This window comes from Lichenostomus cassidix, unplaced genomic scaffold (assembly GCF_008360975.1).
Source record: "Lichenostomus cassidix isolate B80296 unplaced genomic scaffold, HeHo_3.0 HiC_scaffold_884, whole genome shotgun sequence".
Taxonomy (NCBI): Eukaryota; Metazoa; Chordata; class Aves; order Passeriformes; family Meliphagidae; genus Lichenostomus; species Lichenostomus cassidix.
In genome coordinates, this window is record NW_028148038.1 from 52,018 (window position 1) to 68,213 (window position 16,196).

Genomic DNA, 16,196 nt, shown 5'->3' on the forward strand with positions numbered 1-16,196 from the left:
AATCCCCCAAAAAATGTGATTTTGGGGCGAAATGAGGTCATTTGGGGTGGAAATTGGTGGGGAGGTGAAACAAGGGGTTTTGGGTGAAACGAAGAGTTCGGGGTTGAAAATCATGGATTTTGGGATTTTGGGGGATTTTTGGGGATTGGGGGTCCCGGCCCTCCTCACTCTGCCCCCGGGGGGGGCTGCCCCCCGGAGGTGGGTTTGGGGGCAGCTCCCCCATTTTCGGGAGGGGCGGAGCCGCGCAGGGTGGAGACCCAGGAGGAGGTGGCCTGGGGGGGGAAAGGGGGGATTGAGGTTGTGGGGACACCCAGGAACCCCAAAAGTTCTCCTAGAGCCCCAAATGTTCCCCCCAGACCCCCAAAAAAATCCCCCAGACCCCAAAAAATGAATACAGGAATCCCCCAGAACCCAAAAGATCCCCCAGACCCACAAAAAAGGGTGCAGGAATCCCCCAGATCCCCCAAAATGAATGCAGGAATCCCCTGGACCCCCAAAAGATCCCCTAGAGCCCAAAAAGTTCTCCCCAGACCCCCAAATGTTCCCCCAGACCCACAAAAGGGTGCAGGAATCCCCAGATCCCCAAAAGATCCCTAGACCCCCAAAGTTACCCCCAGACCCCCAAAATTCCCCCCAGATGCCCAAAAAAGGGTGCAGGAATCCCCCAGATCCCCAAAAGATCCTTCAGACCCCAAAAATGAGTTCAGGAATCCCCCAGATCCCAAAAAGATCCCGTAGACCCCAAAAAGTTCCCCCCAGACACCCAAAAATGAGTTCAGGAATGCCCCAGACCCCGCAAAAGTTATCCTAAAGCCCCAGAAGATCCCCCAAAAAATGAATGCAGGAATCCCTCAGACCCCAAAAAGTTCCCCCCAGACCCCCAAAAGATTGAGTTCAGATCCCCTCAAGCCATCCCAGACCCCAAAAAGATCCCCCAGACCCCCAAAATCCCCAGACTCCCAAGAGGATCCCCCAGACCCCAAAAAGGAGCACAGGAATCCCCCAGACCCCTAAAAGTTCCCCCAGACCCCCAAAAATGAATGCAGGAATCCCTCAGACCCCAAAAGGGAGTTCAGATCCCCCAAGCCATCCCAGACCCCAAAAGTTCCCCCAGACCCCCAAATTATCCCCCAGAGCCCCAAAAATGAATGCAGGAATCCCCCAGACCCCCAAAAAGAGTTCAGGTCCCCCAAGTCATCTCAGACCCCAAAAGGTTCCCCCAGAACCTCAAAGATCCCCAGATCACCAAAATGGGGTTCAGCCCCACCCCAGCCCCCCAAAAGAGCACAGGAATCCCCCAGCCCCAAAAAAGAGTTCAGGTCCCCCAAGTCATCTCAGACCCCAAAAGTTCCCCCAGACCCCAAAATTGGTGCAGGAATCCCCCAGATCCAAAGTTCGCAGACCCCCAGAAGATCTCCCAGACCCCAAAAAAGGGTGCAGGAATCTCAGAACCCCAAAGATCCTCCAGACTCCCAAGAGATCCCCCAGACCCAAAAAAGATCCCCCAGACCCCCAAAAGTCCCCCAACCCCCCAAAACATCCCCCCAGCCCCCCAAAAATGAGCACAGGAATCCCCCAGACCCCAAAAAATCCCCCCAGCCCCCCAAAACTGGGGTGCAGACCCCCAAATCCCCACCTGGGCCCGCGCCGTGTCCTGGACCCACTCATCCACCAGCCTGTGCAGGTCGTCGGTGAAAAGCCCCTTTTTTGGGGGGGCAGGGGGGGGCGGGGGGCTCGGGGAGGGGGCTGAGGCCTCTGTGGGGAGAGGGAGGGGATTTTGGACCCCCAAAATCCACTCTTTGTACCCCAAAATCCCCATTTCCCCCCCAAAATCCCCTCATTTCCCCAAAAATCCACTCTTGGTACCTCAAAATCCCCATTTTTCCACCCCAAAATCCCCTCTTTGCACCCCAAAACCCCATTTTTCCACCCCAAAATCCCCTCTTTGCACCCCAAAACCCCATTTTTCCACCCCAAAATCCCCATTTCCCACCACAAAATCTCAATTTTCCCCTCAAAATCCCCATTTGCCATCTCAAAACCCCCATTTTTACCCTCAAATTCCCCATTTTGCACCCCAAAATCCCCTCTTTACCCCCCAAAATCCCCATTTTGCACCCTAAAATCCCCATTTCCCCAAAAATCTTCATTTTTACACCCTAAGATCCCCATTTTTCCCTCAAAATCCCCATTTCCCCCGCAAATTCCCCATTTTGCACCCCAAAATCCTCAATTTTTCCCCCAAATTCCCTATTTCCCATCCCAAAATTCCCTTTAGCCCCCAAAATCCCCATTTTTCCCCCCCAAAACCCTCATTTTCCCCCAAAACCCCCATTTTCCCCCAGAATCCTCCACTTTTCCCCCAAAATCCCCATTTCCCCAGAACCCCTCATTTTCCCTCAAAATCCCCATTTCACACCCCAAAACCCCCTTCCCCCCAAACCCCATTTTCCCAAAATCCCCATTTTTCCCCCAAATTCCATATTCCCCTCCAAATCCATTTTCCACCCCAACATCCCCATTTTTTCCCGCCAAAAACCCCCATTTTTTTCCCGCCAAACCTGTCAGGGCCACGCCCCTGCCCCGCCCTCTCGCCCGAGCCCCCCGAGGTCTCCGCGGGGATCCGCCGAGGCCGCGCTGGGCGGGGGTCGCGCCGCCCCCTCCCCGCTCCGGGGGCTCTGCGCGGGACTCCTTGAGAGCTCGGAGCCTCCGGTGGAGATCGCGCAGCTCCCGGTCCTGCCGAGCCCGCAGCTCCACAACCTCCTGGATGTGCCTGGGGGTCACAAAAAACCCTAAAAATCCTAAAATCCACCCTAAAATACCCTAAAATCCACCCTAAAACGCCCCAAAATTCACCCTAAAATACCCCAAAACCGCCTCGAATCACCCCAAAATACCCTAAAACCGCCCCAAAATCCACCCCAAGACCCCAAAAAGCCGCCGGTGCAGCTCCAGGTCCTGCCGAGCGCGCAGCTCCACAACCTCCTGGATGTGCCTGGGGGTCATAAAAATCCCAAAAACCCTAAAATCCACCCTAAAACGCCCCAAAATTCACCCTAAAATACCCCAAAACCGCCTCGAATCACCCCAAAATACCCTAAAACCGCCCCAAAATCCACCCCGGGACCCCAAAAAGCCGCCGGTGCAGCTCCCGGTCCTGCCGAGCTCGGAGCTCCAGAACCTCCTCGATGTGCCTGGGGGTCACCAAAAACCCTAAAGACCCTAAAATTCACCCTAAAATACCCCAAAACCACATCAAAATACCCTAAAACTGCCCCAAAAATCCACCCCGAGAGCCGCCGGTGCAGCTCCCGGTCCTGCCGAGCCCGCAGCTCCAGAACCTCCTGGATGTGCCTCCTGGATAAAATCCCCCCAAAAACTCCCCAAAACCCCTTCAGGACCCCCCAAAACTCCCCCAAATTCCCTCAAACCTATCCAGGAACCCCCAAAATCCCCCAAAATCCCCCCAAAATCTCCCCGGGACCCCCAAGAGCTGCCAGTGCACCTCCAGCATTTCCCAGACTTGCCTGATGTGGCCCCAAAATTCCCCCAAAACCCCTTCAGGACACCCCTAAACCCCGAAACCCCCCCCAAAATCCCCTCAAAGCCCCCTTCCAGCCCTCTAGGACTCCCCAAAATTCTAAACTTCTCCAGGACCCCCAAAATCCATCCCGGACCCCCAAGAGCCGCCGGTGCAGCTCCCACAGCTCCTGGATGTGCCTGGAAAATGGGGGAGGCCCCCAAAACCCCTTTCAGACCCCCAAAACTCCCTGATCACGCAAACCTATCCAGGACCCCCAAAATCCCCCCCAAACCCCCCCAAAATTCCCCTGGACCCCAAGAGCTGCCAGTGCACCTCTAGCATTTCCCAAATGTGCCTGAGGTGATCTCTCAGTACCCCCAAAACCTCCAGGACACCTCAAAACCCCTCGAAACCCCCCAAAATCCCCTCAAATCCCCTTCAAACCCCTCCAGGACCCCAAAATTTCCTCCAAATCCTCCAGGACCCCCAAATCCATCCCGGGACCCCAAGAGCCGCCGGTGCAGCTCCGGCAGCTCCTGGATGTGCCTGGGAAGGGTCGCCGGCGCCCCCAAAACCCCTTCAGGACCCCCCAAAACTCCCCCAAATTCACTCAAACCTATCCAGGACCTCCCAAAACTCCCCCAAATTCACTCAAACCTATCCAGGACCCCCCAAAATCCCCCCAAAATCTCCCCCGGGACCCCCAAGAGCTGCCGGTGCACCTCCAGCATTTCCCAGACTTGCCTGATGTGGCCCCAAAATTCCCCCAAAACCTTCAGACACTCCCTAAAACCCCGAAACCCCCCAAAACCCCTCAAATCCCCTCCAACCCTCTAGACCCCCAAAATCCCCTCCAAGACCCCCAAAACTCCCCAAATCCCCCCAAAACCCCCCCGACTCACTTTTCCCGCAGCCTCCTCAGCTGCTCCCGCAGCGCCTCATCCTCGGGCTCCGAGTCGCCGTCGCTGCTCAGGGGGGTCTCGGGGGACCCCAGGGGGTGCAGGGGGGCTCCGGGGGGGTGCGGGGGTCCCCCGAGACCCCCACTCTCGCTCCCCGAGCTGGGGGGATCCCCCCAATCCCCCTCGGGGTCGGGGGGCGGCTGGGGAGGGGAGAGAGGGGTGATTTTTCCCCCCGAAAATTCCCCCTAAACTGAAATTTTGGGGGGAAATTTCCCCCAAACCCCAAAATTTGGGGGGGAATTTGGGGTCCCTGGTGGCAGTTTGTGGGGTCTCTGGGGCAGTGTGGGGGTCCTTGGGGTAGTTCTGGGGTCTCTAGGACAGTTTGGGGGTCCCAGGGGAAGTTTGGGGTCCTTTGGGATCGTTTGGGGTCCCTTGGGGCAGTCTTAGGGGCAGATTTGGAGTCCCTGTAGAATTTTTAGGGTCCCAGGACAGTTTTTGGGGTCCCAGGGCAGGTTTTGGGGTCCCTGTAGAATTTTTAGGGTCCCAGGACATTTTTTGGGGTCCCCGGGCAGTTTTTGGGGTCCCAGGGCAGTTTTGGGGGTCTCTGTAGGTTTTTGGGAATCCCCGGGCAGTTTTTGGGGTCCCAGGGCAGTTTTTGGGGTCCCTGGGAAGTTTTTGGGGTCCCCGGGCAGTTTTTGGGGTCACCACCCACCTGGCACTGCCCTCGCCTTGGGAGGTCCCCGAGTTCCTCTGGATCCTCTGCGGGACAGGAGGGGTTAATGGGATCTTGGGGGGCACTTATGGGGTTTAGGGGTACTTGGGGTCATTTATGGGGTTTAGGGTTACATAGGGGATACATATGGGGTTCAGGGGGCACTTATGGGGTCTGGGGTTACATAGGGGCACATATGGGATTTAGGGTTACATAGGGGCACTTATGGGGTTTAGGGGTAGTTGGGGTCATTTATGGGGTTTAGGGTTACATAGGGAATACATATGGGGTTTAGGGTTACATAGGGAACACATATAGGGTTTAGGGGGCACATATGGGATTTAGGGTTACATAGGGGCACTTATGGGGTTTAGGGGTACTTGGGGGCATTTATGGGGTTTAGGTGTACATAGGGAACACATATGGGGTTTAGGGTTACATAGGGGCACAAATGGGGTTTAGGGGGCACATATGGGGTTTAGGGTTACACGGAGGCACATATAGGATTTAGGGTTATATAGTGGACACATACGGGGTTTGGGGCACTGATGGGGTTTAGGGGCACACAGTGAGCACTTATGGGGTTTAGGGGATACATGAGATTTAGGGTTACACAGGGGACACATATAGGGTTTAGGGGGTACTTATGGGGTTTAGGGTTACATAGAGGCATATATGGGGTTTAGGGGACACTTATGGGGTTTAGGGGTACATGAAAGCACATATGGGGTTTAGATGTACATGGGGGCACTTATGGGGTTTAGGGTTACATAGGGGACACATATAGGGTTTAGGGGGCACAGATGGGATCTAGGGTTACATAGGGGCACTTATGGGGTTTAGGGGTACACAGTGGGCACTTAAAGGATTTAGGTGTACATAGGGAACACATATAGGGTTTAGGGGGTACATATGGGATTTAGGGTTACATGGGGGCACTTATGGGGTTTAGGGTCACATAGGGGGCACTTATGGGGTTCAGGGTTACATAGGGGACACATATGGGGTTTAGGGGTCACATCTGGGGTTTAGGGCCACAGATGGGGTTCAGGGTTACACGGGGCACAAATGGGGTTTAGGGGTCACAGATGGGGTTTGGGGTCACAGATGGGGTTTGGGGTCACAGATGGGGTTTAGGGTCACATCTGGGGTTCAGGGTCACAAATGGGGTCTCCCGTACCTGTGTGGGGCCGCAGGCGGCGCGCCCAGCTCCGGAAGCGTCGCCCCCAAGCCTTGCGGGGACTGCGCAGGCGAGGGCAGAGAGCCAGCGGGAACGAGGAGCCAGCGGGAGAGGGGCGGCCGGGGGGCTGCGGGAACGGGGTGGGAGTGGGGTGGGAAATGGGAAAATGGGGTTGGGATTGGGGTTGGGATGGGGAAAATGGGATTGGGGTGGGAAATGGGATTGGGATGGGGAAATGGGAAAATGGGGTTGGGAACATGGGGTTGGGATGGGAAAATGGGATTGGGATTGGGATTGGGGAAATGGGATTGGGGTTGGGGTGGGAAATGGGAAAATGGGATTGGGATTGGGGATGGAAAAACGGGGTTGGGATAGGAAAATGGGATTGGGATGGGAAAATGGGGTTGGGGTTGGGGTTGGGGTGGGGAAATGGGGTTGGGGTTGGAAATGGGGATGGGAAAACGGGGTTGGGATGGGAAATTGGGGTTGGGGTTGGGGAAATGGGATTGGGATGGGAAAACGGGGTTGGGATAATGAGGTTGGGAATGGGAACATGGCAATGGGATTGGGAAAATGGGGTTGGGGATGGGAAAATGGGATTGGGAAAATGGGGTTGGGATTGGGAAATGGGATTGGGGTGGGAAAATGGAGTTGGGGTTGGGATTGGGATGGGAAAATGGGGTTGGGATGGGAACATGGGGTTGGGATGGGAAAATGGGAAAATGGGATTGGGAATGGGGATGGGATTGGGAATGGATATGGAAAAATGGGATTGGGTTTGGGGAAATGGGAGTGGGGTTGGGATTGGGATGGGAATGGGATTGGGAAAATGGGATTGGGGTTGGGAAAATGGGATTGGGGTTGGGAAAATGGGAATAGGGACAGGAAAATGGGAATGGGAAAACGGGAATGGTATTGGGATTGGAATTGGGAATGGGGATGGGAAAATGGGAATGGGATTGGGGATGGGAATGGGAAAATGGGATTGGGATTGGGAACAGGAAAATGGGAATGGGAACGGGATTGGAAACGGGAATGGGGATGGAAAAACGGGAATAGGATCAAGGATGGGGATGGGGATGGGGATGGGATTGGGAAAATGGGAATGGGAGTGGGATTGGGAACAGGAAAACAGTAATGGGATTGGAAATGGGATCGGGGATGGAAAAATGGGAATGGGAACAGGAATAGGAATGGGATTGGGGATGGGAATGGGGTGGGAATGAGAGTTTGGGATCATCAAGGTTTTGGGGTTTTGTGGGACATCAGGGGCTTGAGGTTGGCAGTTTGGGGACATCAGGCTCTCAGGATTTTGGGTTTGGGGACATCAGGAGCTCAGGGCTTTGGGTTTAGGGTCATTGGGGTCTTGGGGTTTGGGGACACTGGGGACTCGGGGTTTGGGGACAGTGACCTCTGGTCCCTGAGGGCCACTGAGGCCTTGGGGACCGGAGGTCACCTTGACTCTTGGGGTTGGGGACACTCACCTCGGGTCCTGCAGGTCCCTCTTGTCCCCAAGCACCTGTGACGAATGTCCCCAGTCCTTGGGGGTCACCTGACTCTGGGGGTCCAGTGACAAATGTCCCCAGTCCTTGGGGGTCACCTGGCTCTGGGGCTCCGGTGACAAATGTCCCCAGTCCTTGGGGGTCACCTGGCTCCGGGGCTCCGGTGACAACTGTCCCTGGCTCTGGGGACACGTCCAGCTCTGCCTCCCCGTGTCCCTGCTGCCCCCAGGTGCCACCTGTCCCCTGTCCCTGGGGGACACCTGGCTCTGTGTCCCCAGGGAGGATGGACTCTGCTCCTCGGTGGCCATCGAGCTCCGGGGCTTTGGGGACAGTGACATCCAGGTGGCTCAGTCCCTCCTGCTCGCTGGGGACACTCCGTGCCGGACCTTGGGGACACCCCAGATCTTGGGGTTTGGGGTCAATCCTCTCCGGCCCTGCGGCTTCAGCCACCTCCTGGTGACCGGTGACAACTTGGGGGACACCAAACTCCTCGGCTTTGGGGACAGTCACCCCCAAATTCCCCTGGGGGACATCGAGCTCCTGGCGTTTGGGGACACCCGTGTCCGGCTCGGTGTCCTTTGTCCCCTGGGATGTCCCCAAAGCTCTCCGGGCGGGCTGAGGTCCCCCGGGGCCTGCGGGGAGGGGACAGCCGGTGTCACAGAGGGGACAGGTGACACCGCGGGGGTGACAGGGGGTCAGTGTCACCCTGGGGACGCACCGGTGGCCTCGCGGTTGCGGATGGTCTGGTTGATGCAGAACCTCCAGCGTCCCACGGGTGACGATTGGGGACCTTCTGGGGGGGGGGGGGGGGGGCGGGGGGTCAGCGGGGGGGGGGAGGGGCGAGAGCAGCCCCCTCCCCTCCCCTCCCCCACCCTGATACTCACCACTCGCTGGTGGCTCTGGGGGTCCCACCTGGGGGCGACAGTTGGGGAGGGGTCAGCCGGGGGGGGAGGGGACAGCGAGGAGAGGGAGGGGACAGCGAGGAGGAGGAGGGGACAGTGGGGAAGGGGAGGGGACAGTGAGGAGGGGGAGGGGACAGCCAGGTGGGGGAGGGGACAGCGAGGAGGGGGAGGGGACAGCAAGGAGGGTCACCTGGGGGTCCGGGCTGGGGGTCCCCAGCAGCTCCCTGGCCTGAGCCACGATGGCTTTGAGCTCCTCGATGAACTTGTCACGCTCAGCCTCGAGCAAGAAATTGTCCTCAACCTGCAGGGGACATGGGTTGGGGAGGTGACATGCATTGGGGACATGGCGTTGGGATGGGGACAGGGACTGGGGACAGGGATTGGGGACGGGGATTGGGGACAGGGATGGGGACAGGGACTGGGGACTGGGCAGGTGACATGCACTGGGGACAGGGACTGGGGACAGGGATTGGGGAGAACATGGACTAGGGACAGGGGTTGGGATGGGGACAGGGATGGGGGACAAGGATGGGGACATGGATTGGGGACTGGGATTGGGGACTGGGCAGGTGACATGCATTGGGGACAGGGGTTGGGAAGGTGACAGGGACTAGGGAGGGGACATCAATAGGAGACACGGATTGGGAAGAGGGGACACAGATTGGAGAGGGGACATAGATGGCAGACATGGGTTAGGGAGGGGACATCAATGGGGGACATGGATTGGGGAGGGGGACAGGGATTGGTGACATGGACTGGGGAGGGGACGTGGATTGGGGACATGAATTGGGGAGAGGGGACACAGCCCAGGGGAGGGGACACAGCCTGGACAGGGGACATGGACTGGGGACATGAATTGGGCAGAGAGGGATACAGACAGGGGACATGGGTTGGAGAGGAGGACATGGGTTGGGGACATAGATTGAGGAGGGGACACGGATGGGGGACACGGATTGGGGATAACATGGCCTGGGGAGAGGGGACACGGACTGGGGAGCAGAGGACTGGGGAGAAGGGACACGGATTGGAGAGCACAGGACTGGGGAGAGGGGACACAGATGGGGACACAGCCTGGACAAGGGTCCCAGCTTGTCACTCGGGTGTCACCATATAGCAGGCGATGTCCTCAGGCGCGTCCCCATCGGCGTCGAACTTGAAGGTGACCATCTTGCTGTCATGAGTCTCCAGCTGGCACTCCACCGTGTTGTCCCCCGGCGATGACACCTGGCGGGGGTGTGACACACGGTGACCGTGCCGGGATGTCCCCAGCCGTGTCCCCCCAGGACGCCCCGAGCCCTGACCTGCAGCACGGTGAGCTGGAAGCGCGCAGGGCGCTGGCAGGAGGCGCGGCGCTGCCTGCCACGGGGCACCTCGGGGACATCGGGGACACGCAGCAGGGACGAGCCATCGGCGGCCACCGAGGGCTCCTCGGGGGCGGGGAGCAGCGGGGGGTGTGGCTTTGGGGACGGTGGTGGCATGTCTGGGGCTGGTGACATCCCCATGGCTGGTGGCATCACGGATGGAGGTGGCATCTCTGGGGCTGGTGACATCCCCATGGCTGGTGGCATCACAGATGGAGGTGGCATCTCCAGGGCTGGTGGCATCATGGATGAAGTTGGCATCCCTTGGGCTGGTGGCATCATGGACGGTGGTGGCATTTCTGGGGCTGGTGACATCCCTTGGGCTGGTGGCATCATGGACGGTGGTGGCATCTCTGGGGCTGGTGACATCCCCATGGCTGGTGGCATCATGGATGGAGGTGGCATCTCCAGGGCTGGTGGCATCATGGATGAAGTTGGCATCCCTTGGGCTGGTGGCATCATGGATGGAGGTGGCATCTCTGGGGCTGGTGACATCCCCAGGGCTGGTGGCATTGCTGGCACTGGCAGCATTGGGGACGGTGGTGGCATCTCTGCAGCTGGTGGCACCCCCGGGGCTGGTGGCATCATGGAAGGTGGTGGCATCTCTGGGGGTTGTGACATCCCCGGGGCTGGTGGCATCATGGGTGGAGCTTGGGTTGGTGGCACTCCTGGGGCTGGTGACATCCCTGGAGCTGGTGACATCCCCACGGCTGGTGACATCCCCATGGCTGGTGGCATGACGGACAGTGGTGGCATCCCCAGAGCTGGTGACATCCCCACAGCTGGTGGCATCCCTGGCACCAGCTGTGGCTGCATGGTGGCCACTGGCTGTGACACCATCCCTGGGGCTGGTGACATCCCAGCTGGTGGCATCCCTGGGGCTGGTGGCATCCCAGCTGGTGGTGGCATCCCCAGCCCTGGTGGCAGCTGCACGATGGGGACCAACTGCGGTGACATCCCAGCCGGGGGTGGCACTCCTGGCCCAGGTGGCATCCCCTGGGCTGGTGTCACCCCCAGAGCTGGTGTCACCGCTGGCACTGGTGGCATTCCAGCTGGAGGTGGCATCCCTTGGGCTGGTGTCACTCCTGGGGCTGGTGTCACCCCTGGGGCTGGTGACATCCCAGTTGAAGGTGACATCCCAGTCGGAGGTGGCATTCCTTGGGCTGGTGTCACCCCCGGAGCTGGCAGTGCCACCCCCGGTGCCACCCCTGGCCCAGGTGCCCCAGGTGCCACCTGCAGCTGTGACCCCCCTGCCACAGCCCCCCCGCCACAGCCGCAGGTGACAATGACCCCAGTGTCCCCCTCGGGTGGCTCCGCGGTGGCTCCGTCCTCCGCCGTCCCCTCGGTGCCCTGGGGGGACACAGCACAGTGCCAGGGGGTGGCCCGAGGACCCCCCGGGACCCCCCAGGGTGACAGGACTTACCGGAGGTGGCACTGGGGGTGTCACGGTGTCCCCTGGTGACCCCCAGAGCTGCGGCTCAGTGGCTCCGGTGACACCGGTGACACCGCAGGGAGCGAGGACATCTGGGGGAGCTCCGAGCTCCTGGGGACACTCGGCTGTGGGGAGGGACAGCGGTGTCACTGCTGGGGGCAGCTTGGGGGGCTGGGGACAGTTCTGGGGTCTCACCGGGGGAGCTTGGGGGCAGTTTGGGGCTGGGGGCAGTTAGGGGGGCAGTTTGGGGGATCGTTTGATGGGCTGGGGGCAGTTTTGGGGGCCTGGGGGCAGTTTGGGGATCTCACGGGCAGTTTGAGGGGCTGGGGGCAGTTTTGGGGGGCAGCTGGGGGGCTGGGGGCAGTTTGGGGGGCAGTTTGATGGGCTGGGGCAGTTTGAGGGGCAGTTTTGTGGGGCTGGGGGCAGTTCTGATGACCCAGGGGCAGTTCTGAGGGGTCTGAGGTCACTTTTGAAGGTCCAGGGGCAGTTTTGATGACCCAAGGTCACTCCTGATGCCTAAGGTCACTTCTGGTCACCCAAGGTCACTTGTGATGACCAAAGTCACTCCTGATGACCACGGTCAGTTCTGGTGACCAAAGTCACTTCTGAGGACACAAGGTCACTTCTGATGACCACTTCTGGTGACCCTATGGTCAGTTCTGATGCCCCAAGGTCACATCAGAGGACACAAGGTCACTCCCGATGCCCACGGCCACTCCTGATGCCCTGAGGTCACTCCTGATGTCCAAGGTCAGCTCTGATGCCCCAAGGTCACTTCTGGTCACCCAAGGTCACTCCCGATGCCCCAAGGTCACTTCTGGTCAACCAATGTCACTTTTGATGACCAGCTCTGATGCCCCACGGTCACTCCTGATGCCCCAAGGTCACTTCAGAGGACACAAGGTCACTTTTGGTGACCCAAGGTCACTCCTGATGCCCCAAGGCCACTTCTGGTGCCCCATGGTCAGTTCTGATGACCCAAGGTCACTCCTGATGCCCCACAGTCACTTCTAGTGCCCCAAGGTCACTTCTGAGGACACAAGGTCACTTCTGAGGACCACCTCTGATGACCCATGGTCAGCTCTGATGCCCACGGTCACTTCTGATACCCCAAGGTCACTTCTGGTCACCCAAGGTCACTCCTGATGCCCCATGGTCAGCTCTGATGCCCCAAGGTCACTTCAGAGGACACAAGGTCACTTTTGGTGACCCAGGGCCACTTCTGGTCACCCAAGGTCACTTCTGGTCACCCAAGGTCACTCCTGATGCCCCAAGGTCACTTCTGGTCACCCGAGGTCCCTCCCGATGCCCAAGGTCACTTCTGATGCCCCAAGGCCACTCGTGATGCCCCACAGTCACTCCTGATGCCCCAAGATCACTCCTGATGCCCCACGGTCACTTCTGATGACCCAAGGTCACTTCTGGTCACCCAAGGTCACTTTTGATGACCACGGTCACTTCTGGTCACCCAAGGTCACTTATGATGACCAAGGTCACTTCTGGTGACCACGGTCACTTTTGGTGACCAAGGTCACTTCTGATGCCCCAAGGCCACTTCTGATGCCCCAAGGTCACTCCTTGATGACCATGGTCTGTTCTGACGACCCAGGACCACTTCTGGTGACCCATGGTCAGCTCTGATGCCCCAAGGTCACTTCAGAGGACACAAGGTCACTTTTGGTGACCCAAGGTCACTCCTGGGTCACTCCCGGGTCCCTCCCGGCTCTCACCAGCCCCGCGCCGCGGTCGCTCCTGCAGCAGCTGCTGCCGGACGTGCTGATCCACCTCGGTGTCCTCGCTCTCCCCCCTGCCCTCCGCCTGCTTCCTCTCCCTCGTCTTCCTCACCAGCGCCAGCCTGTCCCGGATGGACTTGGCCACCGCCTTGGAGTCGCTCTCGTGGAAAAACCCCGACTTCACCTGCCGGGGGGCAAAAACGGGGTGTGCTGGGGGGGTTTGGGGGGTTTGGGGGGGTTTGGGGGTGGGTTGGTGGTTCTGGGAGAGGTTTGAGGATGGATTTTTGGGGTTGGTGGCTTTGGAAGAGATTCAAGGATGGATTTTTGGGGTTGGCGGCTTTGGGAGAGGTTCAAGGATGGATTTTGGGGCATTGTTGTCTTTGGGAGAGTTTCAAGGTGAGGCTGAGGGATGAATTTTGGGGCGTGGTGGCTTTTGGGAGAGTTTTGAGGATGAATTTTGGGGGTTTTTGGCTTTGGGAGAGGATCAGGGTGAGGTTGAGGGATGAATTTTGGGTTGGCTTTGGCTTTGGAAGAGGTTAAGGGATGGATTTTGGGGCATTATTGGTTTTAGAAGAGGTTCAAGGATGAATTTTGGGGGTTTTTGGTTTTGGAAGAGGTTCAAGGATGAATTTTGGGGGTTTTTGGTTTTAGAAGAGGTTCAAGTATGGATTTTGGGGCATCGTTGGTTTTGGGAGAGGATCAGGGTGAGGTTTGAGGATGAATTTTGGGTTGTCTTTGGCTTTGGAAGAGGTTCAAGGATGGATTTTGGGGCATTATTGGTTTTTGAAGAAGATCAAGAATGAATTTTGGGGGTTGTTGGCTTTGGGAAAGGATCAGGGAGAGGTTCGAGGATGGATTTTGGGGTGTGGTTGGTTTTGAGGAAGGCTCAAGGATGAATTTTGGGGCATTATTGGTTTTGGGAGAGAATCAGGATGAAGTTGAGGGATGAATTTGGGCGATTGTTGGTTTTGGAAGAGGATTAAGGATGAATTTTGAGGTGTCATTGGCTTTGGAAGAGATTCAAGGATGGATTTTTGGGGTTGTTGGCTTTGGGAGAGTTACAGGTGAGGCTGAGGGATGAATTTTGGGGTGTGGTTGCTTTTGGGAGAGGTTTGAGGATGAATTTTGGGGTGTCATTGGTTTTGGGAGAGGATCAGGGATGAATTTTGGGGTTTGTTGGCTTTGGGAGAGGATCAGGGTTAGGTTGAGGGATGAATTTTTGGGGTTGCTGGTTGTGGGAGAGGTTCAAGGTGAGGCTGAGGGATGAATTTTGGGGGGGTTTGGCTTTAGAAGAGGTTCAAGGATGGATTTTGGGGCATCGTTGGTTTTGGGAGAGGATCAGGGTGAGGTTTGAGGATGAATTTTGGGTTGTCTTTGGCTTTGGAAGAGGTTCAAGGATGGATTTTGGGGCATTATTGGTTTTTGAAGAAGATCAAGAATGAATTTTGGGGTTTGTTGGCTTTGGGAGAGGATCAGGGAGAGGTTTGAGGATGGATTTTGGGGTGTGGTTGGTTTTGAGGAAGGCTCAAGGATGAATTTTGGGGGGGTTTGGCTTTAGAAGAGGTTCAAGGATGAATTTTGGGGATTGTTGGCTTTGGAAGACGATTAAGGATGAATTTTGGGGCGTCACTGATTTTGGAAGAGGTTCAAGGATGAATTTTGGGGTGTTGTGGCTTTGGGAAAGTTTCAAGGTGAGGTTGAGGGATGAATTTTGGGGGGTTGTTGGCTTTGGAAGAGGATTAAGGATGAATTTTGGGTGCGGTTGGTTTTAGGAGAACTTCAGAGATTAATTTTGGGGCATCATTGGTTTTGGGAAAGGATCAGGCTGAGGTTGAGGTTCAAGGTGAGGCTCAGGGATGAATTTTGGGAAATTATTAGCTTGGGAAGAAATTCAACAATAAAGGGCAACTCTTGGATTCATAGGTGAATTTTGGGGAATTATTCATTTGAGAAGAAATTCAACAAGAATTTAAAGGGCAACTCTTGAATTCATGGTTGAATTTTGGAATATTTGTTTGGGAAGAAATTCAACAAGAATTTAAAGGTCAATTCTTGAATTTATGGTTGAATTTTGGGGAATTATTTGTTTGGGAAGAAATTCAACAAGAATTTCAAGGGCAACTCTTGGATTCCTGTGTGAATTTTGGGGATCACTCTGGGGATGTTCACAATGAGCTCAAGCAGCAATTTTGGATTTTCACCAACTTTCAGCAGAACCACCCCAAACCCAATCCAACCCCGCTGGCTTTCCGCGTCCCCGGAGCATCTCACCATCTCATAGGCCACCTCCTCGGGGACATCAGCCTCCAGGTTGAAGCTGAACTCGATGGCCTCGTTGTCCTTGTGTTTCCCCTTCAGCTTTTTGGGATCTTCCACCCAAAGCCTCAGTGCCAGCGCCGCGTCCAGCCCGCCGTCGTCCTCGGCCAGCTCCACGCGCAGCCCCGTGTCCTCGGCGAAGAAGGCGTGGTCCAGCAGGTCCCGGATGGACAGCCTGGCCGGACAGGGGGTGTGGTCAGCCCTGGGTGTCCCCTGGGGGTGCCACGGGGGTGACAATGTCACCGTGTCCCACCTCTCGGCTTTGTTCTGCCGGATGCAGCCCTCGATGATCTCCTTGACCTCGGGGTCGGTGACTTTGTGGAAGCTGGCGGGTTTGATGCCCTGGTGGGGAGGAGGAGGTGGTGGTGGGGAGGTTTGGGATTAAAAAGAGGTCCCAAAAAAATCCCCCCAAAAAATCCCAAAAACTGCCACAAGAAACCGCCCGGGAAAAAAAAAAAATCACAAAAAACCGCTCCAAACCACCCCAAAAAAATCCCAAAAAAACTGTCCCAAAAAACCACCCCAGAAAATCAGCTCTAAAAAATCCCCCCCAAAAAATCCCAAAAAACTGCCCCAAGAAACCAGCCGGGAGAAAAATAAATTACAAAAAACTGCTCCAGAAAATTGGCTCAAAAA

General features: G+C 56.9%; 2 protein-coding genes across 2 annotated transcripts in view; one reads left to right on the forward strand and one right to left on the reverse strand.

Annotated features, from left to right (window-relative positions):
• Nucleotides 1-164: 164 nt before the first annotated feature.
• Nucleotides 165-15,896, reverse strand: LOC146420257 (uncharacterized; the record flags this gene model as incomplete). The annotated part of the gene is made up of 16 exons (XM_085048477.1): nucleotides 165-272; nucleotides 1,637-1,755; nucleotides 2,562-2,773; nucleotides 4,426-4,622; nucleotides 5,135-5,181; nucleotides 6,315-6,441; nucleotides 7,799-8,448; nucleotides 8,535-8,609; nucleotides 8,701-8,728; nucleotides 8,909-9,019; nucleotides 9,826-9,942; nucleotides 10,020-11,429; nucleotides 11,503-11,636; nucleotides 13,242-13,428; nucleotides 15,516-15,735; nucleotides 15,814-15,896. Coding segments are annotated over 16 exons (3,825 nt in total), but the record flags the coding sequence as incomplete, so codon positions are not given.
• A 1-nt stretch (nucleotide 15,897) lies between these two features.
• The window catches only part of LOC146420258 (E3 ubiquitin-protein ligase HUWE1-like), a 29,038-nt gene continuing 28,739 nt past the window's right edge, over nucleotides 15,898-16,196 (forward strand). Inside the window, exon 1 of the mRNA XM_085048478.1 lies at nucleotides 15,898-15,933. Coding sequence (XP_084904604.1) covers nucleotides 15,898-15,933 — 36 coding nt within the window. The remainder of the gene's footprint in view (nucleotides 15,934-16,196) is intronic.